Genomic DNA, 22783 nt, shown 5'->3' with positions numbered 1-22783 from the left:
GGCTGGTTTTTTTGGCTTTTGTTTCAGTGTCTGGGGCTGTGGATTTAAAAAGAGCATTAAATATACATCGGAGATTTAAAAAATCTTCCGAGAAGAAGATGCCCGTTGTGTCTTTTCAAATCCCTTTCCTTCCCCATCATTTCATTCCAGAGTTCTCTCGCTCTCTTTTCAAATTTCTGCTTTCATTCTTTTTTACCTTCGGGTAACCAGAGGCCAAACAAACATCCCCCATTTGTTTCTCGATTCGATTATCTCTCTTTAACTTTTTTCTCTCTTTATTTTTTAGTTTTGGGTTACGAGAGGCCAAAAAAAAAAACACATACGCGCTACAGTAGGAAAACAGTTTTCGTGAGAGAGATAAACCTAAGTTTTCTCATTTTATGTGATTTTCGAAATCTCCTGTTTCATCGTAGACTGATTTTCAAGTATGAATCTTAACTTTGTCTTTTGCCTCCTTACATCTGTAAATGTTCTTGTTTTCCTTAATGTCGGTTCAAAGCTGTTTGAAGAATCTCATGTCTTCTAGGATAGCACCTTATCAGAAAAAAAATGGCTTCGAATTTTGTGTAATTCATATTTTAAGAAGCTTTTGGAAAATGGTGCCTTCTTTTTGCAGCAAGTGATTTAAGTAACATTGATTTCTATTTAGTGGAGTTAGCAGTTAGAACTGCATGATAAATAAATCTACTTAATTCATAGACCATCTACATTTGTACAAGCAGACAAACTTAAGATAGGGGATCCTGCCAAGGAGAAGGAACTAACAAAATTAAGGTCACTTTTCCCTTTTTAAGCCATTGGTTAATGACTTCGGTTTTCATCGTATTAGTTTGCATGAATTTGATTCTTTGAACAATCTTCTTGTGCTGTTTGGGGGTTAATTCAAAATTTTCCGAATCAGTGAATTAATGGTTGATGTGAAAATTTGATTAGGACAATGTGAAAAAGTTATGTTCTAATTGTCTGGACTATCAAGTTTTAGGTATGTTACGGGAAGCCTACTCTCTGTTTACTGGTAAGTTTAACAAGTAAAGATAAATTTAATCTTGAGTGTTAAATGAGGTCGATTTCCTTTAATCTACAGTTTATATATATTTAAGGTCAGGGAATACTTTTCATTACTTGAACACTTGGCTGTTTTCATTTAATCTACAGTTGATATATATTTAAGGCCACTGTCCTTGTACAAGTGCGGTTTGATAAATTTGGAATTCTGTTTTTGTTTCAGTAATATCAGCAGTATTGACACTGCTTTTCTGGTCTGTTCAGTAATCCATACTGAGCTTTATGTCATCGGAAACCCACTGCGAATTTAACCAGTGTTTGTTTCCACTCAAGTTCATGTCAACAGAAAATAACAGAGCTGAGGGGTTTTACCTATGTTTTCTAGCTGAAGTTGGCCTTTACTCTGTGGTTCCAAAATGGCCAAATTTAAAAACTAATGCAAGTTTGTGAATAATGCAGGAATCCACGGTGTGAATTGAGGGTCCATCGATAGTGCTGTAACAACTAGTGTAAAGCCAGAGTCCACTGACAATGCAGTGACCCCCAATGTCAAGCCAGAATCACCTGAGAAGATCCAGTAAGTACTTTGTTCATTAACTGAAAGTTTTCTGGTGATCTAAAAATTCGAAAGTTGTGTTTGATGTTTATCTTTAGATATATGCTTATTTGAAGTTTTTTAGAAGATTTAATAGGAAAGTCGTCTTTTAATGTTTCATTTTCCTAGTGAATAGTCTGCTTTAACATTTGAATCTCTTTCACGTTCCCATTTCATATGTGCCTATGTTATGAGCTTCAATATCTAGTAACATTTTTTTAAGAACCTTCATACAGGCTTTTAACAGCTACCATTTCTTTTAAAAACAAATGCTTTTGGTTATATCTAACCAAGTGAGGGCCTTTATGATTTTAAAGCCTGGGCAAAGAAACATGTTTTACATTTGCATGCTTGATATGTTGCTTCATGATGAGTTTTGTGGAGATAATCACTACTCAGAACTTAGTTTCATGAAATGTCATTCTCAGACGTGCGAATTAATTTGTTGTCATCATGTTGTGTTAATATCAACAACTTAATCAAATCCCCCTTTCTTTTCCTGGAGACCTTCAAAATTCAAACATTGTTTGATTATATTAAGTTAGAAGATAAACTGTCACTGATGATTCTTGTAATTGTATATCTCTGTTTGGTGTTAAACCAGCTAAAAACATTGTAATTTGTATAAATGTTCTTATTATACAGAATCTGCTACTCTGGTTGGTGGTTCTTTGATTTTCTTCAACCTGATCAATGCGCTGAGGAGTCTGCAACTGTATGAGAACAACTAGGGTGTTTTGATTTGTTTATTCAGGATACAAAGTGCAACTAATGATTCTGCGTGTTATGTATTATTTTGAGACTCTTAAACTGTGCGAAGCTCTTATTCTTATTTGAAATATTCTAATTTTCTTCATTTCATTAAATGTTCTTGACTTGATGGTTAATAGGTTTTCAGTGGACCTGACCATTGGGCCAATGAATTTGGTGCTGAAAGATTGCGACAAGAGTCTGTCGATGATCAATGGGTCAATGAATTCTCAAAGTTGCATGTTGATGACTGGGCAGAAGAATTTGGTCGTCAAGTTGGTGAGGGGGTTTTGGGAGATAGTTGGTCTGATAACTGGGCAAATTCATATGATGAGTAAGTCTAGTAGCCTTGAAGAAGTTCACTTTATAACCTCTCTTAATTCTACATGAATGTTTTGGATGTGAAAACTTGTAGGTTCCTCAGCGGTCGGACGCTTCAAGGGTGTCTTTGCATTTTCTGATATGAATCCATATGTTGGTCATCAAAATCCTTTAAAAGAAGGTCAAGAGCTATTGAGGAAAGGACTTTTGAGTGAAGCAGTGCTTGCCCTAGAGGCTGAAATTATGAAAAATCCTGAGAATGCTGAAGGTTGGAGATTGCTAGGAATAACCCATGCTGAAAATGATGATGACCAGAAGGTAATCCACTTTGCTCTAGTTTGTCAGAGTTGGATAGTTCGTGTGTATTCTTACACCAAAAGACATTGTTTTTGTGTTCTTTAATACTACAAGAATTTCTATTAAGAGATGTGACTGCTTGTCTAGCTCAGCCATCTGTTCAGCATCTTTGGTTATGATTCTTTGCCTGGAAAGGTTGACTATTTACCTTTCTATTCCACCTAGATCTAAATCATTTTTAATCTTGTCTAATGCCCTGTGAAAATAAGAGAGCTAAGGGGTTTTACCTATGTTTTCTAGCTGAAGTTGGCCTTTACTCTGTGGTTCCAAAATGGCCAAATTTAAAAACTAATGCAAATTTGTGAATAGTGCAGGAATCCACGGTGTGAATTGAGGGTCCATCGATAGTGCTGTAACAACTAGTGTAAAGCCAGAGTCCACTGGCAATGCAGTGGCCCCCAATGTCAAGCCAGAATCACCTGGGAAGATCCAGTAAGTACTTTGTTCATTAACTGAAAGTTTTCTGGTGATCTAAAAATTCGAAAGTTGTGTTTGATGTTTATCTTTAGATATATGCTTATTTGAAGTTTTTTAGAAGATTTAATAGGAAAGTCGTCTTTTAATGTTTCATTTTCCTAGTGAATAGTCTGCTTTAACATTTGAATCTCTTTCACGTTCCCTTTTCTTGTGTGCCTATGTTACGAGGTTCAATAGCTAGTAACATTTTTGTAAGAACCTTCATAAAGGCTTTTAACAGCTACCATTTCTTTTAAAAACAAATGCTTTTGGTTATATCTAACCAAGTGAGGGCCTTTATGATTTTAAAGCCTGGGCAAAGAAACATGTTTTACATTTGCATGCTTGATATGTTGCTTCACGATGAGTTTTTTGTAGATAATCACTACTCAGAACTTAGTTTCATGAAATGTCATGCTCATACGTGCGAATTAATTTGTTGTCATCATGGTGTGTTAATATCAACAACTTAATCAAATCCCCCTTTTTTTCCTGGAGACCTTCAAAATTCAAACATTGTTTGATTATATTAAGTTAGAAGATAAACTGTCACTGATGATTCTTGTAATTGTATATCTCTGTTTGGTGTTAAACCAGCTAAAAACATTGTAATTTGTATAAATGTTCTTATTATACAGAATCTGCTACTCTGGTTGGTGGTTCTTTGATTTTCTTCAACCTGATCAATGGGCTGAGGAGTCTGCTACTGTATGAGAACAACTAGGGTGTTTTGATTTGTTTATTCAGGATACAAAGTGCAACTAATGATTCTGCGTGTTATGTATTATTTTGAGACTCTTAAACTGTGCGAAGCTCTTATTCTTATTTGAAATATTCTAATTTTCTTCATTTCATTAAATGTTCTTGACTTGATGGTTAATAGGTTTTCCGTGGACCCGAATTGAGATGGTTCTGCAGTCAACACTTATGTACCCCTAACACGTTCAAAGGATAATTTTACATTGAACTATTTAACTGCAAAATATGTGATTCAGTATTCCTTTTCTTGTGTCTACAGATACAAGAAGATATTAAGATGCTAATATCTTAAACCCTAGAATGCAGGGGTTTATATATAGAGAGAGATTAATCATAGCATGTATGTTATTGTGAACACTGAGACTTGTGGTGTGGTTTTTTTTTTTTTGGTTTGCTCAGAAATAAATGGTTGGTACTTTCTTGATTTTTAGGTTCTATGCGTTTGGAAAATATCGAAGTGATTGAAAATGTATAGATATAAAATGTCATATGGTTACTACTTGCATCATAAAACATGTCTACTGCGATGTGCATGACTCTTGGCTTGCGCACAAAGATTTGTGATCAAAGCGTGCATAACAATTAAAAGTAATCAAAGCGTGCATAACAAGAAGTTCTGGGTTTATTTTCATTCTTATTCTGCGGCAGGGATATCCCTGTTATATCCCGTTTCGGGATAAGCTATTCCAGGAATATTCCCCTCATATCCTATCCCGCTTTGGCATTTTTATTGACCGGTTCAGCTGTTTTGGTATCCGGTTCAAATTTTTTATGTGTTTGGACCGGGTTACCTGCCTTACTTATTCCAGCTGGGGATATCCCATTCTAGGGATATCCCGGTTTGGGGTTATCCTCATGAAGGATATCCCGGTCAGGTATATCCTATTCTGGGGATATCCGGATTTGGGGTGTAGGGTTTGAGGCTTGGGGCCTGGGTTTAGGTTTGGGCTGGTATTTTTGGACTTTTGTTTCAGTGTTTTAGGCTGTGGATCTCTGGTCAATATATGTGCCCATCTCACAATCTGAACTATAAAATTTAAACATTCTTGTACGATTTATATACCCTTTAAGCATAAAAACTTTAATTTTGGTGTTCCCATCAACAATCTCAAAGATTAATTAAAGGGGTAAAATGCAATGTTACCCTACTCTTGTTTAATCGGTTTCCCCAAATTAATTGTCTTAAATTTGAGTAAATAACTTCCACTACATTCAAATTCAAGTCCATTTGCTCTGCTGTGAGTGAATTGGAGAGAAATGAGAAGGGGGAAAATTGCCCCAGGTGGCAATGAAGCGAGAAAAAGGAGCGAGAAAAAGGACTCGAAATCCCTCAATGCCTATTTCAAGCAGAGGAAGTCACGAACAGAAGACTTCAAATGCCCGGATCTTGAAGTTGAAAATCAGTAACAAATAAGAGAGCCGGGAAATGAAAATAAGGGCAAGCCGGGAAAAGGGTTCTTCGCTTGCTATCTGCTAACCTCTCTCAGCCCTCGTCATAAAGGCCACACCTATATCGGGTCTGATTCTACTGTTCTCTTCCTATATTAATATTTTGCCTCATCCTCACCGTGTTTCTTTCTTATCTCAACATTATGGATGCTAATGCTTCTTTTTTTTGCTGTCAAAGATAGATATTTTCTTTTTTGGCAAGATATCTTTTCCAATTTTACCTCTTAAGGTTCAGCTTTATGATTCTGTACTTCTCACTCGAGTGTTTTGAATGGTACATGACATGTTCCAAGGCTTTTATTAGATTCGTATTTACACCCTTTGAGATTTATCTGAGTAATTCCATTGTAACTCGATGTTTACTTGGTTAGGATCTTTAAATTCAAATTTCGCTTTTTTCCCTTCAAATTTTCCGTGTAGTTTCTTTTCTGGTTCATGTTTGATTCGTTACCACTTACCATGAACAAATTGATGCTACTATCTATGTGGCTTATTAAGTCATTTAAATAATATCAGCTTGCAGTTGTTTTCCTTTGATATGAGGTTCTCTAGTAAAAAATTCAAGCTGACCAAACGGTTTGCAGTTTGAACTATTTATCTAACGGCAATGTTGCCCAATTGCAGATTAAACCCACTGCGTCGAATAAGACAGCACAATGGGGAAATAGGGAGGGGTGCTTGGAGGACAAAGAGCCGACGCCCGTGGGAAATGGTTGTGTGCATATATGGTTTTCCAACCAATGTATCTGCTTATCCATTTCTTATGCTTGTTGCTAAACTGTTGTTCAATTTACTTGGTTGAGTTACTAGTATGATGTTCTTATATATATCCTATGGTAAATATTTGTTTTGAACAGGACTTTGCAACTGTTGTTTTCTGACAGATAGGTTTGCTCATGTCTTTGATTCAATTTCGTCTTACACTGCCTTTCTCTACCAGCAGTATGGCGGATTTGCGCTCATTTTCAACTAAAGAATTTTATTGGCTCGCATCATGCTTTTGGGGCATCATCATCTGCAAACTAGTAAGTAGTCCAATATGCTTTTGCTTTCATCAACAACATTTTTGGTGGATTGGAATATTTTTCAGCTCTTTCTTCTTCGTAGATTTCGGTCAAAGTCAATGGCTTTTATTAATCTTCTTTTTCATTTCCATCTTTTATAAATTCAATACACTCTAATCTTGGCACTCGGTAAACCATCCTCAGCCTTATCTAGTTCGTGTTACTTAAAATTTGTTCCTAAATCTTGTTGATAGATTAGCTCCATAGGTAGCTGTTTTTCTTTTCTGGGAATGGTAATAGTTATGGTAGTATAAAATTTCTTAGAATCATATTCGGCCAGTTTCTACCATTTATTTTTATCCAATATTTAGGAATAGGCTTTGAAATTGGCAATTAAGAAAAAGAGAATGACCGTGAATAGTACCTTAAAACAGAGAGGAAGAATAGGTTGGTTGAGAAAAAAATGGTTTGGCACCAACAATGATGCAACTAAATTGTGCTAACACTCATAAAAGACCTGCCTTCCTGAGATTCTAACCTCAAATGAAGCATAAAAGGGTTTGGGAAACTTAGGATAAGACAGCTCCACACTGACGACTAAAAGACCTTGGTAGTGGTTCCACTTTTGGACCTGTATCTTTGAATTTTGGGTCAAAGTTGTCCATATCTACATTTGCTGTCCATGCCCAAGTTGGAGTACTTTATTAGGTTTGTTCTAAGTTGCCAAAGTTTGTGGACTATTTAGGGAAATTATCGAAACCCCCTGAAGATTAGATTTAAACCACTTGATCTTAGGTTAATCTATTTAGGACTGCCTAGAACTGCAGTATTAGATTTGTCATCAGTACATCAGAATTCACATTTCACTTTTAGAGTACAGAATGTACATATTTATCTAATTTCTGATACTCATATTTAGATATTCTTACATTGGGAGTATTTGAACTTTCCAAACAAAAGAATCATGCATTGGAAACATAATGCAATTCTATCTTTAAATATCATAAGTTGGCTTTAGCTTTAGAAGTAAATTGAGTAGCTGCATAAGAAATTTTTTTTATATGGTAAAGGTAATTTCACTTCTCTTTCTGGGTCTATTTGTTGGTATTTTTGATAGTTGAAATGTTTTCGAGATTAATGCAACTTATTGAGTTATCTGTCTTTTTAAACTATGTACCTAGACTCTTCTCTTTTTTTTTTTTTCTAAAGTATGATGATCTAAATATATGGAAGAACTTTAAAAGGTTTAGTATACCCATGTTGGACGCATCCTTATATTATATCTGACACTAACCCTCGATTCTAAGTAACAGCCTTTTAATACTGTTTTGAGATAGTCTCTCTCCCTCTATTTAAGTTCTAAATATGTTCGATATTATTCTTGCAAGTCTATGATATAACAGGTTTTATCAGCCCTTTTTGTTTCAAAGGATATGGAAAACTAAGTGATAAAGAAAAAGTGGAATGAACAATCGGTGCAATTTTGTCCTATGTTCTTTTCTTCTTTTCCTTTTTCTTGTATAAAAAATTGCTCAAAATATAACTTCCTTTCCTAAAATTCTTTGCAACATTGATCTAGATAGCCTTATCTTGTACAGGGGATTTTCAACTTTCCATGCTTTAATTGCAGCATGGGCTTCTCTCTACCTCCTACTATTCTCAGATCTTTTTGACGAGGATGCCAGTAATGACTTGATTGTTAATAGATTCCAAATCCCAAGATAGCTCAAAAAGGGAGAGGCAAGTTTACATAATCTTTTTTACTTGAATGATTTTCACATTGATTTCTTAGCTGTGGGATTTATTGAATTCAGGAATAGAGAAACATTCCCAGATGAGACTGAAGCCTGTAAACGCTGCAACTGTAGAAGATCCAGATGTTTGACACTGTAAGTTCACATGCGAGACAGAACATTTCACTTAAGTACTATGTTACTCGGACTTGGTTTAAACATATACCGAGATCGGTATGTTTAATTTTCTTTTAAGTTTTCTTCATGTATTTAGAAGATGTTTGGAATATGATACCCCGAATGTTCAGAGGGTGCTCAAAAACTTTATACAGTGTCTACTTTCATTTTATTCAATCACATCAATATACACATCATTAATAAGACATATGTTTTAGTCAAATAATCAAATGCATATAACATTTGCCATTTCCAAAATGTTTCACCTATATTTCATTTCAAACCGAAAACAACTAAGCTTAAAACATCATTTTTAGCCATTTCATTATACACTTATCAAACACTCAACTCACAAAAATGGGCTTGTACATAAAAATTTTCAAAGGAAGGTATTAAGGGTATTTTAGTCATTTTGTAATTAAAATTAATTAAAAGGGAAAATAAGGCCAAAATGTGTTCATCTTCTCCATGCCTTCGCTGAATCTTACCTCTCTCCATATCTAGGGTTGAAAACTCGATATAACAACAATTGTCCCGATCCAACTTTGACCCCCCTTGCTCTTGAGCTAAATAAGTATAAATAGAGATGTTTAATATTTTGATCAATAGTGTTTACTTATTATTCACATTCGGTAATCAAATATCCATCTCATTTTAATATATTATCATTACCACAATTAGTCTTAAACCTACCGATTTCATAACTAATATATGTTCATACGCAAATGTTACTTTCACCAAATGCTCTTGTAATTAAATTGCTTGAGGTGCCTAAATGGCATATTGGTTGTATGGATTATTAGTCTATTGTATGGACCTTTTTATGCAGGTTTTGAGCATCTTTAGAAGCTTTGATCATATGTGCAAAAATACTTAGGTTTATGCTTGGGAAGGGTGAAAGAAATGGCTTGATTTTAGCCATTTTCTTGTCCACACGACCTAAGCACAGCTGTGCATCCCCTGTAGGTTTTAAAGGTTGCTTTTTGAAAGTTACACGAACTTACCTCGACAAATGTTCGTGTACATAAATCTACTAATCCGACATTTTCCTCCTTTCCTCGTTCTAGCTCTAAATTTGGTCTATCCGGATCTATAGGAGTAAATTTAACATCAATTTATCATATTTTATATTCAAGTGAACTCAATTTTTATCCTAGGCAAAATTACCATTTTCCCCTTAACTTTTGAAGATGTTTAGAAGATGTTTGGAACATCTGTTGAGTTTTGTTGTTTGTTGTGATCAGCAGTTATTGTGAGTGTTTGCAGCAGGGATTTACTGCAAGGATTGTTGTGCATGTGATAACTGTTTAACACGCCAGATTATGAGGATATTGTGCTTGATATTCGACATCAAATTGAATTGCGTAACCCTCTCGCATTTGCTCCACCTATTGTTAACCCACCTAATGATTCCCCTAATGTTACTTTAATTATAACTTTATAATCTTACACTTTTTTTCCCTTTAAATTTATGTAATTTCTTAAGTGTTTGACATGAGAAAATATGTCAGGGTGATGAAAACTTGATGAACACTCCAGCAGCCAGGCACAAAAGGGATGCAAATACAAGAAGTCAAAATGCCTAAAATAGTATTGCGAGTGTATCGGGTATGTTTTAACTTGGTAGCTCCATGTTACTTATGTTGCTTCCAATTTCCTTTTTTATCTTTAAGAACTTGTTTTCAAGATCCATGTGTAATATACACCTGGATATTGATATGTTATATGACTCTCCAAGTGTAGAAAAAAAACTCTTTAAATTATTGAACAAATCAGTGTTAGACATAAACTGACAATACTCAAGTTTGTGTTTAATATATGGTTGTCATCTTATTTCCTTTTCGGATGAAAAGTCAACTTGTTAAGATGATATAGTATATGAACTTAATTACCTCTAATCAATCTGAATGCACAAACATTCTTCATTTTTTTTTAGGCTAAGGATGCCACTGTGAGGATTGTGACAATTCTTTTGGCAATAAGTCGGGTAATTTCTAAACTTGAAAATGATTTAACATATCTATAATGGACACATTTCTGGATCGTAGGGGTGAAACCAGAATTTTTTTTTGGGATCGAGACTAAGTTACACATTTTTGTATGAGATAAAATGCAATTTCTTAATTATATTAGTTTATAACTTCATATTTTTTAGAATCATTAAATCAAAATTTCATTATTTTGAGGGTCAAACTATAATTTCACCATGAATTAACTTATAATTTTATACATTTTGGGATCTATAACCCTGCCTCCCTTCCCCATGCTGAATCTCATGCTCCCACCCAATCATTTGTAACATGGACCATTAAATGCTTATTTGTCCTGATTCGAATGATGAATGCTGACCCTAGCTGTGATGCTTACATACAAGTATTATATACCCAATTATTAGTGACTAACTAACTTCACCATGCTGGAGCTACAGAATCAATGTTCCAGAGAGTGGAAAAACAGCAGAATCAGTCTCATGAGATGCTAAATACAGCTCAAGTTATGTCTGACAGCACCTTGCCGGACTGCTAATTCGTTTTCATCAATGTGGGAAAAACTCTCTGACATCCTCACTCAAGATTACATGATATGAGGGACTGTCAAAATGTCTCACAAGCTGAATCAGAAAATGGAACTTGCTACTCCTCTGCCTTGAGTCCTAAGCAACCATGTCGGAGTAAGGAGATTGATAATATCTGTGAGATCATGGTAGATGGTTTTCCTAACTACCACATGGAAACCTCCAACCCCATCGACACAGTGAAATCTGGCTCGGGTTTGGGGCTCTATAATGGTGAATGACTTTGATTTTTTTTCTTTTGTACAATTTGTTATGGAAATAAAATTGTGTGCTATGCCTAATAAAATTGATGAATGGATATCCCTCCAATTATGTTATCTCCATATTTTGCCTGAAATTTTATGATTTTATGATTTTATTTACACTACCAGAGGCTCCAATGCATATGACCTTTGTGTTTGTGTGTATTTGTTGTTGCAAGTACCATCCGTTTTCTTTTAATTATTTTCCTTTTATGCGTCTTCACTTTTGGACTTTAATTTTGACTTAGGCTCATTTTTCTATAGGGGCATTTTAGTACGGTTTAGTTTCATTTGTTATAAGAGAGGGATTTAAGCTCATTATTAGTGAGTGCTCTTGTAGGATAAAGCATTTCGCATCTCTATATTTTTGGGATCTTTGCTTATTTAGCAATTAAAATCTAATTTGCCTAAGCCCTGATCTGATTTCTAAACTGGACTGTTTTGAGGGTTCATAAAACTTAATTGAGTTATTGCTTTTGCATTTTAGTATTGCAAGAACTTTGCTGAAAGAGTGCTGTAGCAGGAAGGTAGTTTGGTCACATTTGAAAGGTTCATGTTGTCCTAATTTTTAATGATGCTTGAAGATGATTTTTGCTTGCGGTATTCTGCTTTGTTTTGCTTTCTTTTCATTTTGCTCACACTGGAACAATTGGTCTCTTTGTGGTCTATGTTGTTGGAGGTTGAATATTTATCGTAATACGATCAATTAGAGACTTGTTTTCCATCTGTGTGCCATAGGTGGTACGTGACAATCTTAACACAGTGAAGGCAATTGCTTTGGAGTACGTGGGATACTACCGTTAGATGTGGACACTTTGAAGCCTAATCTCATTGAAGGGAAAGTTTTGAGTTCGCTATCTGATTCGCAAAGAGAAAAAAGTTGTTGACCAAATATTTGTATGCTTTGCTTCTCCATTCATTTTCTGAACTTTTTTTCAGTTTAAAAACAATAACAGAATATTTAAATTAATTATGTTATTATGCATGGACGATATGCTGATTATTGCCCAATGCCCCAATGATAAACTTTTGCTTGTGCAAGCATCAATAAAGAGGGGAATGTGCTCCTACTGTATCTTTAAAACACTATTTTTTTCTTCTCTTGTATATTGATCTTACCATAGAACTTCAGCTTAATGATGTGGAATAATTGCCTCTGTTTTCAACTTACTATCCTAGTGGGATAGTCTGATAGGTTTTTGGACGAGGAAGACACAGAGTGGATGCCAGCTCGTATTGGACTTGTTTTGGGCCTTGATTTAGTTAGTTAGATGGGTCCTTTTTTCTTCTTTTTTTCTTTTGTTTTCTTTTTCTCTCTTCCTCCTTTATTGTCCTTTCTAACAAACCGCTGCCGCTGCCTCCGCCTCCCACACTTTCCAGCGTCTTACCTCCTATCAGGGCAGCTTCCTTCCCATCATTCAAAATCTAAATCCTCTAATATATCTAATCATTTCATAGCTCCCTCGTTTCTTCGCCAATTCTCTCACTCTCGCTCTCTTTTCAATTTTTTCCCGTCATTCTTTTTTAGCTTTGGGTAACTACAGGCCAAAAAATCACACGCTACAGTCGGAAGAGAGTTTTCGTGAGAGAGAACCCTAAGTTTTCTCTGGCATTTCTGGTTTTTTTTTTTAAATCTGCCGCTTCATCGGAGACGCATTTCAGGTATGAATCTCTGTTTTAGTTTCAGATCCATGCTTCTTTACTTGTATTTCAGTGGGTTTTTCTTATGGTTTTTGGTTTTCGGCTTTAGAAATCACTGTTTCGTTCTGTCTTTCAAATCTATAGATGTCGGTCTTGTTCTTCATTTTTGTTTGTTTGTCGTCTACTATATGTTGTTCTTTATTTTTGGATTGTTTGTTTCTTCAAAATCGTTTGGGTGTATTTAAAGCTGTTAAAGCTGCATTCTATTTGTTGAGGGAATAAGAAAACAGTAATACTGAGTTTTTAAATATCTTCAGAGAATTGGATATTAAATAGTTTCACAACGTTTTAATAAGTACAGGGTTAATTTTCATTCTTATTTTGGTCGGGGATATCCCTTTTGTATTCCGTTCCAGGATAAGCAATTTCAAGGATATCCCCATCTTATCCCATCCCGGTTCAGTATTTTTATTGCCCGGTTCAGTTTTTTGCGTGTTTGGACCGGACTTCCTGTCGTACTTATTCCGGCTAGGGATATCCCACTGCAGGGATTCCCCAGCTGTGGGATATCCTATTTAAGGATACCCCGGCTTGGTATTTCCCACTCGAGGGATATCCGAATGTAGGGTCTGGGGATTTGATGCTTGGGCCTTGGGTTTAGGGTTGGGCTGGTGTTATCAATTAGAAAAGCCGTGTGTCATCATCAGGTGACCAGAATATATACCAAAATTTTCATTAACCTTATAAATTATTAAAAAAGAATTGACGGTGAGGTTTCTTTTTAATTGAAATGGGCTTTTTTATAATAAATCCAACAAGCCAATTCTAGGCCATTGACGACTTTAATCCAACAAACCAAATGGACCGTCTAAATGAGGGGAAGAAAATAAGGAAGCCAGCCAGCCACTAAGAAATGAAGCTTCTCTCTCCTTTGTTATAGGGTTTATGAATAATCTCGATTTCAATCTCTCTTCTCCTGACATATCTCCGGCAATAAAACACCAGCATTTCATTCCATCTTCGTTTGTTGGGTTTTGGGTCAGATCGACTCCCGGGTAAGAATTCATGCCTTTGTTTCACAGTTCGACTCCTTATTCCGCTTCTCCTAAAGATTCTTCTCATTTGAATCTTTTCCATTGTCGTTGTTACACAGCTTTTGGTTTGGAATTACGGGTCGATCATAGGATGGTTGACTGAATCGGTTTCCAAATTGGGTTTTTGTTTTGTATTGTAAGCAATTGAGTGAATTGGGATTATAAATCCATAAATGGATTTTGGATTTCTTTGTCTTTGTTATTTCAGAAAGTGATTTGTTTGTAATTTATGCTTTTGGTTGGTTTAAAATAGTTTAACTATTTTGGAGTAACATAGGGATATTGCGTTGCCAGGTATCAAATTGTACACTCTGCTTGTCACAGGTTTTAGTGAGAAATCTTCATTAGTATCTAAGCTGTGACTTAAAATTTTTCATAGGATGGATGATCTCTTTACAGTCAATCATCCAGGACAGATGTTTGAGTTTTCATGTTGTCCATCGTAAATTCTCTGGTCTTTAGAACATTACTTGGACTAATAAATTAGCTTTATGGTTAAAAGGGTGTGTTCCTTACATCTGTAAGTTTTCTCGTTTTTCTTAATGTCGGTTCGAAGCTGTTTGAAGAATCTCATGTCTTCCAGGATAGCATCTTATCTGAAAAAAAGTGGCTTCGGATTTTGTGTAATTCATATTTTAAGCAGCTTTTGGAAGATGTTGCTTTGTTTTTGTGGTAAGTGATTCAAGTAACAGAGTTCTATTTAAGCAGCCATTGGTTAATGACTTCGGCTTATATCGTATTAGTTTGCATGAATTTGATTCTTTGAACAATCTTCTTGTGGTGTTTTGGGTTTAATTCAAAATTTCCCAATCATTAATGGTTGGTGTGGAAATTTGATTAGGACAATGTGAAAAAGTTATGCTCTAATTTTCCGAACTGTCAAGATATAGGTATTTTAGGGGAAGCCTACTCTCTGTTTACTGTTAAGTTTAATCTTGAGTGTTAAATGAGGTTGATATCCTTTAATCTACAGTTTTTATATTTCTAAGGACAGGGAATAGCTGTTTCCAATTACTTGAACACTTGGCTATTTTCATTTAATCTACAGTTAAAATATATTTAAGGCCACTTTCCTTATACAATTGCTGTTTGATTTTCTTTTTTCAAGGAAAAATGCAGTTTGTATGGCATTGTTGTGTGTTTTCTAATAGAATCGAAAGTAAGAGACTTTGGGCTCAATTAACATCAATTTTAACTAGAAGAACATGGTCATATTTCGCGTGAAAAGTCTTGCATTTTATCGGGTGCTAAGGTGGTGCATATTAGTCCGTCCATGGATCAATGCATATTTGGTTTTCTTTTCACACTGCTAGGTGCTTTCACTCATCGGTAAGGATTGGGGTAGATTTTCTTTAAAAGAGTTCAGTGGAGCTGATCGATGAACTTAGTTGGAATTGTTTGTGTGCTGGTACTTATATGATTTAGAAATGGATTTTGATTGAAATATTCAGGTTATATCTAAATGCATGGTATGGTTGGAATTAGGGATGCAATTTAACTGAAAATGTTGTTTTGTATTACAAAGTAGTTACGAGTCGTTATTGTGTTGCATTAGAAGATGTTAACCACTTGTTGTTTTCTTTCTTATGAAGAACGCAGTATATTTGCCTTTTTGATCTTACAACGAGAGTTTTCTTTCAAAGTTTCATATTTGAATCGTATTACTGGTTTATTTTTCAAAAAATCCGAATTACTCATCTTTTGCTTTGGTATTGTTAATTATGTAGAAAATGAAGGTTTCTCTTTTGAGGACGTCGGCCATTCATATCAACCCAAGGTATCTCTACAATCTCATGGTTTTGTTTGGAATAACATTGATGCGTGTTGTTTTATTTGATTGTTGTTTTCTAAATTGTCAAAATTAAAGTAAATTTTCTTTGGATCAAATTTAATTTTACAACAATTAGTAAAATATTTTTGACAAAACAATTTAATTTTGAAGCAATTGTTTTAAAAGAAAATAGTTTTAATAAACTTTAATTTAATTTAAATTTTAAGAATTGTTTTAAAATTTTTTTTAACCGGATCATTAGGTTCAAGCATTACACACCACTTAAATCCGGATATTAGCTTTGTGATTATGTACTTGGAAGTAGTTCCGGGTTGTTTGGTTCTTGAATCCGGGACTGGTAGTGGCTCATTAACAACATCGTTTGCAAGGGCTGTGGCACCAACGGGATATGTGTATACCTTTGATTTCCATGAACAGAGGGCTGCCTCAGCTAGGTAAGCCTAAATGTTTTTTGTTTGCAAAAGTGCATTATGATGAAATATGATATGGTAATTGTGTAGGTTAAAGTTGAATACTTGGTTATCTTGAGTTGATGTCTTCATAGATCTACATTTTGTTGCCGTGATACTTCATTGTCTCTAATTGTTTCGGTTTACAGATATTTATTAGTTTCATTAGTGAGTGCATTGTTATGAAATTTTGGTTTCAAAGATTGTTATGAAATATGATTTTAGAAACTGCTTAGGTTGAGCTTGAATTCTAGGTAGATTTAAGAAGTCTGTTCAGGTAGATGTATTCTTTGAAATACGACATTCTGTTGCTGTCATGCTTCGTAGTCTCAAAATTATCTCGGCTTTATGGAACCTTGCGTAGGACTCATTTATGATGCATATTTTATCCCATTATATGGTTTTTGCTTGTCTAATTGATAATAGAAAGATCCAAGGATGGTGGTTTATTTTTCTTTGATTCTTCTGTGTTGGTTCGCAAAAGAAGGAATGTTTTATGATAGTCACTATGGGAGTCCGAGATATTCTGGGTGAGGGATTTCCTGATCAGTTTTCTGGGTTGGCTGACTCTGTATTTCTGGACCTACTGGAACCTTGGCTAGCCATTCCTTCAGCTTGAAACATGTTGAAACATGATAGAATGAAAACCCAACAAACGAAGATAGAATGAAACGGTGGAGTTTTATTGCCGGAGATATATCAGGAAAAGAGAGATTTTGACTCCCGGGTAAGAATTCGTGCCTTTGTTTCACAGTTCAACTCCTTCTCCTAAATATTCTTCTTGTTTGAATCTTTGCCATTATCCTTTTTACGCTGCCATTATCTGTTTTGGACTGTGGTGTGTTTAACTGTGTGGGTTTGGGGTGTTGTTGGCTCTGGTTTGTAGTCTTTGGTCTGACCAAAGTAACGACTCTTCTTTCCTTTCCCTTTTATCTCACTTAAGATAATGCTTTAAACTTTTTCACCTGTCTTTCTTTCTAATGTGACAGTCCAGATAGCCTCTCGTGGATAAAAAACTGCTTCCTGGGATATGTAGTACTCTTCCTGTCCATAAATAACTGTTTTTAGTTAGTATCTTTCTTGCCCTGTTTATACATTCATGGATTCCTTTCTATCTCTTTTGCAGGTGCAAAATCTATAATAAATAGAAGTTGAAACCGCTTATGGTATTGGAATTTTTGAAAACATTGTCTCATTTCGTCTCCATTTTTTTAATTTAACAGATATTTTCTTTCGGTATCTGGTCTCCTGTCTTCCCATCCGTCCATGGCTCTTTTATTGTTAATCCTGCCGTCGCCCTTTTCATTCTTGTTTTAGTTTCAGATATATGCTTCTTTTTACTTCTATTTTCAGTGTGTTTTTGTCATGGTTTTTTGTTTTCACCTTTAGAGGATAAAGTCATTAAGAAAAAAACCTAAGGTTTTAAGTATTTCTCAAACCCTACCACAGTATTGTGTCCAATTCAAAACGATGAAGATAGCAGTGGAAGGGTGCATGCATGGAGATCTCGACAAGGACTACGACACCATTAAATACATTGAAAACACTCGCAACATCAAAATTGACCTCCTCCGTTGTTATGGTGATTTCCAGGTTCTTTCTCTTACACTCTCACTTTCTCCAATTTGTTGTTTTTATACGAAATTTTGTCACTTACCAAATGCCCATTTTTTATATGAACTTAATTTTTTTTTCTTTTGCAACTTAGGCAGTCAGGAATGAAAAAGATATGGATAGCCTTAATGTGGCCCCAAAATATAGGGAGATGAAGTCATTCTGGAAATACTATTCGGGTCAGGAGGTTGCCCCAGTTCCCACGATTTTTATCGGTGGAAATCATGAAGCTTCCAATTATTTATGGGAATTGTAAGTCACCCCCTTTTCTTCATATGTTCTAGCTTGGGGATTCTGATTCTTTTATGAAAAGGCCTTGAATTTTACCTTCTGCTATTGAAATGTGTAAACTTTAGGTATTATGGGGGATTGGCAGCACCTAATATATACTTCTTGGGGTATGCTGTGGTTGTGAAGTTTGGCAATATCCGTATCGGTGGACTTTCTGGAATTTACAATGCGCGTAATTATTGTTTAGGTTGGGTATGAAGTTCTTTTACTTGTCTATTCTATGTTTATTCTGGAGTTCTTTTAATGGTGATTGTATATTTACTGCAAGCGAGTGTCAGATATGTTATATTGATTCTTATTTAGGGTGGAGAGTCGAAGCTTTGAAACTGAAATGAATTAGCTTTTCCTTGAGCAGGACACCATGAAAGGCCACCTTATAATGACAATACTATCAGGTCTGTGTATCATGTTTGGGAGTACGATGTTCACAAGCTCATGCTCCTAGAGGAACTGATTGATATTTTCCTTTCACACGATTGGCCGCTCAGCATCACTGATTATGGGAACTGGCAACAACTTGTTTGCTGCAAAAAAACATTTCAAAGGTGAGGTAATTATATTCAATTGGTGGAAATGGACATATGTGATAGAATGAAAATGTTCATATCAAGCGTCTTCAGTTTTCTTGTTGACCATTCCTGGTTGCTTGTTGGTTGAAACATATTTCCTAGATCCAGCAAGGAACTCTTGGAAGCAAACCTGCTGCTCAGCTGCTCGAAAAACTCAGACCATTGTATTGGTTTTCAGCTCACTTGCACTGCAAGTTCACCGCTCTTGTTGAACATGAAGATGGTGGTCGAGTGACAAAATTTCTTGCACTCGATAAATGCCTTCCAGGGCGCAAGTTCTTGCAGGTATCTATCATATGTTCTGACCATTTCATTTAGGTTCTTTCTTTTGGTCTTTGCTGGAAGCTAATAAATGAATTCTGGCTTTCTCTGATCTTTTAGATATTTGATATTGATCTGATCTAGGACCTTATGAGGTTCAGTACGATGAAGAATGGCTGGCAATAACACGGAAATTGAACTGTGTCTTTCCTTTGACCTTCCGACGTGGAGACGTTGGGTGTGTGTATATATGACATTTTTGTTTTGACCATGCCACTCATCTCACTCTCTCTCTCTCTTGGGTGGGGTGGAATAATGTTTTATTTGAAAATGTGCAATTTTCTATTTTTGCAAGTACTATTACTCTACAAGAACTTGTGAGCTGACAACTGCTGTTCTAATATGTAGGAGAACAAAGCTCGACATGCAAGATTTTCGTCAATGGGTTAAGAACAGGATGGAAGACAGAGGAGCCAAACCTTGTGAATTTTCTCAAACAGCTCCACCTCACAAACCCTTTGATTCAGTTTCAAACACTGCTTTTTCTGGTAAATAATATGGTGATATTTTGATGCTTTTCCTTCTTTGAGGTGCTAATAGTATCTCCATTAATGGTTCTATCTTTTGGATTTAAGAAACTTACCATAAATGTTTGCATATTTATACCATTTATCACTGTAATGGTTAGGCATCTCGATATTACTGTCACAGTAGTTATGAAACACTATCCTTCATTTTTTGTCTTCTTTTAGCTCAATTAATTGTTGGTTAGCGAATGCATTCTTTTTTATTTAGATTTGCAACTAGAATAATCACGACTTTTGCAATTTGTTTTTGCTCGATTTCTTTTTTAATTATTAAAATTTTCTCACCTTGTGTAGGTTCTCCCTGTAATCCTCAGAATGTATCTTTATTGGAATTACTAGATCTTCCTTATGTTCATGATAATGCATCGGACTCAAAAGGGTAAAGAGTTTTCTATTTACCTTGTCCCACTCAGTTTTGATGCATTGTCCCTTTATACGGTACTTAGCAGCTTTTAGTTAATCTTCATCTCGTGTTTAATATGGTGCTGATGCTCTCTCATATAGTTTAATGGGATAGATAATTTATCATTTGCTTTCAATCAAGGTAGAACATTGAATGCGCCTAATGTTTTGAGCTTTGTGCATATGACACTTTTCCAACTTTCATCAGCAGAGGAGACACCTATGTAAGTTGTGGGGTTTGTTGTTTTCTTTTTTCTTTCTAAAATCATGTATAAACATCAAACATTATATCAATAGCTATTATCACAGTCAATCATTATATGAGCTTTAATTTGGAATCTCAAAATTCCCGGGATTTTTCTAATTGAATTGATATTATTAAAATGGACAATCACAATAGCATGGGGTTGTATCTTGCTTCTTGCAAATTTAGTAATTTGTTGAATTCCGACATCCAGGAACATCGGACAAGGCATGGTACCCTTTTTCAGGCATGAACTTATTTCTTTTTCAATAAGCAATTTTCAGACATGGCCATTGGTTTCAAAATGGTAGCTAGATCTAGATCTATGGTACATGCCCACTGCCGAGAGTTTATTTGGTAGTTTTTCTGGATAACATGTCTTTTTAATTCGTTGTGAGTTGTGACATTCTGTTTCTTAGTTTTCTCAAAAAGTCTGTAATTTAGTTTTAAAAAAATAATAATAATAATCTAATTGGGATGGTTGTTGATATTGATAAGAATTGGAGAATTTCAACCGACTTGCTAATTGCAAAGGTTTTTGTCGATTTCGGTTTCTTGATCATATACGGTGGAGATTGTCATGATTCGTGTATGCATGTATGTTTTCTTTTTCATACTGCTAGGTGCTTTTTTCTTTAAAATAGTTGGGATTGTCTGAGTTCTGTTGGGTATGATTTGCAAATGGATTTTGATTGGAAGTTTTAGGTAGACCCCTGGTATCTCTGTATATTAGCTGAATAGGTTCGTTTAAGTGAATAGGCTACTCCGGGTATATCCCACTTCTATGCTATCTCCGTTCACAAATATTAGTGCCTGGTTGATAGTTTTAGTGTCCGGTTCAGCTTTTTTTCTTATTTGGACCGGACTACTTGTTGTACTTATTCATGGCAGGTATATCCCATTCTAGGGATATCCTAAGGTTGGATATCCCGGTTTGTCACTATCCCGGTTTGGGGTTTTTAAAAAATTTATATATAAAAAATAATATAAAAATTTAATATGCACGGGCTGAGTTTTTTCAAAATTTTAGATTATTTTTTGGGTTGAGGCTGTATCAACCTTACCTTTCAAACCTACCCAATAAAAACTCCCCCATGATTATTAATGCATTAAATTCTGTAGTATATTCATTCAAACTAGGCTAGCTATTTGAGTATCTTATTTATCTTACGGAGGGAGATCAAAGGCGCTGAAGAATATCTCCACAAACCGGACTACCTGTCACTCTTATTCCAGGCAGAGATATCTTGGTTTTGGAATATCCAAGAGAGGGATATCCTGGCTTGGTTATATCCCATTTGAAGGATATCCAGACGTTGGTTTAGGGTTTTCTTAAAGTATTGGGTTATTATTAATATGCAAAAACACATAAAACCATCAGGACTTAAGCAAAACAAAAGCTTGGAAAAATAGGCTTAATTTTATCTGGGTCTAAGCACATCATGATTGTAATATTTAAGAAAATGTTGTATCTTCAATTCATAAAAATTGAATATAACTTTTCTAAAGGCCAAATCTTGTTATGCTCTTTTCAAGATAGAAGAACAGCAGAGGGGTTTCCTTAACAATTTTTTTGATTAATAAATATATTATTTATTTTTTTATAAATTTTATATTATATAAAAAATAGATTTCAAATCTGAAAGGTTAAGTTTACCTTAAGGAAAATATCATCTATTTATCAAGTCTAATTTAATATGCAGATTACTCTAATCATCAATCAAATAATATAATTCAATTTAAAATTTATAAATAGTAAATTTAAAACACTTGTTTTTAAATAGACAGTTATATCCATTTCTCTTTATAGTACAAAATTTTAGGTTATATTCTCTTTGAATATGTGTTGAACATGGCTTTAGGGAAATGAAGGGGCTGAGTAACAAAACATAGCATGTCATTTTATGAATGCTAATGATGATAACATTCATGTAAACGGAACGATGACTAGGAACTGTAGAGAGGTTTATTGACAGCCCAACTATTTGGTTTTTCCATGTAGAAAAAACTTAAATTGCAGTTGCATTTTACCTGTGCTGTCTGTTCCTCAATAATGAACTGGTCCTGCTGAAAACAGGAAATTCTGGAGGCGCCCGAGAAAGCTGAGTCTCATATTTGGACATTTTGGACACTCGAAGAAGCACAAGCTTATTGGAAGCAAGAATTTGGACATTTAAATGGTCGAGAATCGAAATAATCGAAATAGACTTTAATTAAGCTGCATGTTGCAGACTTACAGCTGAGTTTTCTTGTTTTTTTCCCCTTTAAGTTCCAGTTGTTACCTTTTAACTATTACAATAAATCAATAAATCAGTGCAACAGAGAGTAGAGGTTCTTTTGTTTGTGTTAAGAGCTGTCTATATAAAGGGCTGTGTTTTTTATTTTTGTTTAATTTGTTTTCACTAGCGGTCTTGCT

The 22783-nt window shown here is 35.0% G+C and overlaps 2 protein-coding genes, 2 long non-coding RNA genes and 1 pseudogene across 28 annotated transcripts; all 5 read left to right on the top strand.

Moving 5' to 3' along the window:
- Positions 1 to 28: 28 nt before the first annotated feature.
- On the top strand, positions 29 to 4678 carry LOC107941377 (uncharacterized). Of its 14 annotated transcripts, none has more exons than XM_041104252.1 (7): positions 29 to 774; positions 1465 to 1582; positions 2246 to 2315; positions 2491 to 2684; positions 2766 to 2989; positions 3343 to 3460; positions 4368 to 4678. In XM_041104252.1, exons 2-6 carry the CDS (start codon positions 1552 to 1554, stop codon positions 3355 to 3357), a joined length of 534 nt encoding a protein of 177 aa, XP_040960186.1. In that variant the 5' UTR covers positions 29 to 774; positions 1465 to 1551; the 3' UTR covers positions 3358 to 3460; positions 4368 to 4678. The 14 variants fall into 14 exon arrangements, with proteins under 14 accessions (XP_040960186.1, XP_040960185.1, XP_040960174.1 ...); XM_041104251.1 differs by lacking the exon at positions 4368 to 4678 and adding an exon at positions 4123 to 4162 and having other exon boundaries at positions 29 to 425; XM_041104246.1 differs by lacking the exon at positions 29 to 774 and adding an exon at positions 4123 to 4289 and having other exon boundaries at positions 1371 to 1582; positions 3338 to 3460.
- A 622-nt stretch (positions 4679 to 5300) lies between these two features.
- Positions 5301 to 8435, top strand: LOC107941382 (uncharacterized). Of its 9 annotated transcripts, none has more exons than XR_001695608.2 (4): positions 5301 to 5760; positions 6317 to 6404; positions 6550 to 6717; positions 8295 to 8435. It is a non-coding gene; the product is annotated as an uncharacterized lncRNA (long non-coding RNA). The 9 variants fall into 9 exon arrangements; XR_001695606.2 differs by having other exon boundaries at positions 6317 to 6434; XR_005920568.1 differs by having other exon boundaries at positions 6317 to 6501; positions 6633 to 6717.
- Positions 8436 to 8508: 73 nt separating this feature from the next.
- Positions 8509 to 12509, top strand: LOC121203478 (uncharacterized). Of its 4 annotated transcripts, XR_005920572.1 has the most exons (5): positions 8562 to 8585; positions 9873 to 9970; positions 10118 to 10214; positions 11035 to 11394; positions 12162 to 12509. It is a non-coding gene; the product is annotated as an uncharacterized lncRNA (long non-coding RNA). The 4 variants fall into 4 exon arrangements; XR_005920570.1 differs by lacking the exon at positions 9873 to 9970 and having other exon boundaries at positions 8509 to 8585; XR_005920569.1 differs by having other exon boundaries at positions 9873 to 10214.
- Positions 12510 to 13559: 1050 nt separating this feature from the next.
- LOC121203350 (lariat debranching enzyme-like) lies at positions 13560 to 22717 on the top strand (annotated as a pseudogene).
- LOC121223035 (tRNA (adenine(58)-N(1))-methyltransferase catalytic subunit TRMT61A-like) lies at positions 16239 to 17018 on the top strand. Its single transcript, XM_041103966.1, has 3 exons — positions 16239 to 16384; positions 16495 to 16567; positions 16884 to 17018. Exons 1-3 carry the CDS (start codon positions 16239 to 16241, stop codon positions 17016 to 17018), a joined length of 354 nt encoding a protein of 117 aa, XP_040959900.1.
- Positions 22718 to 22783: the final 66 nt, after the last annotated feature.

This window comes from Gossypium hirsutum, chromosome A03, assembly GCF_007990345.1.
Source record: "Gossypium hirsutum isolate 1008001.06 chromosome A03, Gossypium_hirsutum_v2.1, whole genome shotgun sequence".
NCBI lineage: Eukaryota > Viridiplantae > Streptophyta > Magnoliopsida > Malvales > Malvaceae > Gossypium > Gossypium hirsutum.
The sequence above is the reverse complement of the archived record's forward strand: the minus strand, read 5'-3'. Positions and strand labels throughout refer to the sequence as shown.

What these genes read in the sequence shown, in the direction of transcription:
- LOC107941377 (XM_041104240.1), top strand. Translation starts at nt 1,552, where the DNA reads ATGTCAAGCCAGAATCACCTGAGAAGATCCA. An exon ending in GAATCACCTGAGAAGATCCA is followed by an intron (nt 1,583 to 2,245) that starts GTAAGTACTTTG and finishes CTTATTATACAG; the next exon opens with AATCTGCTACTCTGGTTGGT. An exon ending in TGGGCAAATTCATATGATGA is followed by an intron (nt 2,685 to 2,765) that starts GTAAGTCTAGTA and finishes GAAAACTTGTAG; the next exon opens with GTTCCTCAGCGGTCGGACGC.
- LOC121223035 (XM_041103966.1), top strand. Translation starts at nt 16,239, where the DNA reads ATGTACTTGGAAGTAGTTCCGGGTTGTTTGGTTCTTGAATCCGGGACT. An exon ending in CAGAGGGCTGCCTCAGCTAG is followed by an intron (nt 16,385 to 16,494) that starts GTAAGCCTAAAT and finishes ATGTCTTCATAG; the next exon opens with ATCTACATTTTGTTGCCGTG. An exon ending in GATATTTATTAGTTTCATTA is followed by an intron (nt 16,568 to 16,883) that starts GTGAGTGCATTG and finishes GGTTCGCAAAAG; the next exon opens with AAGGAATGTTTTATGATAGT.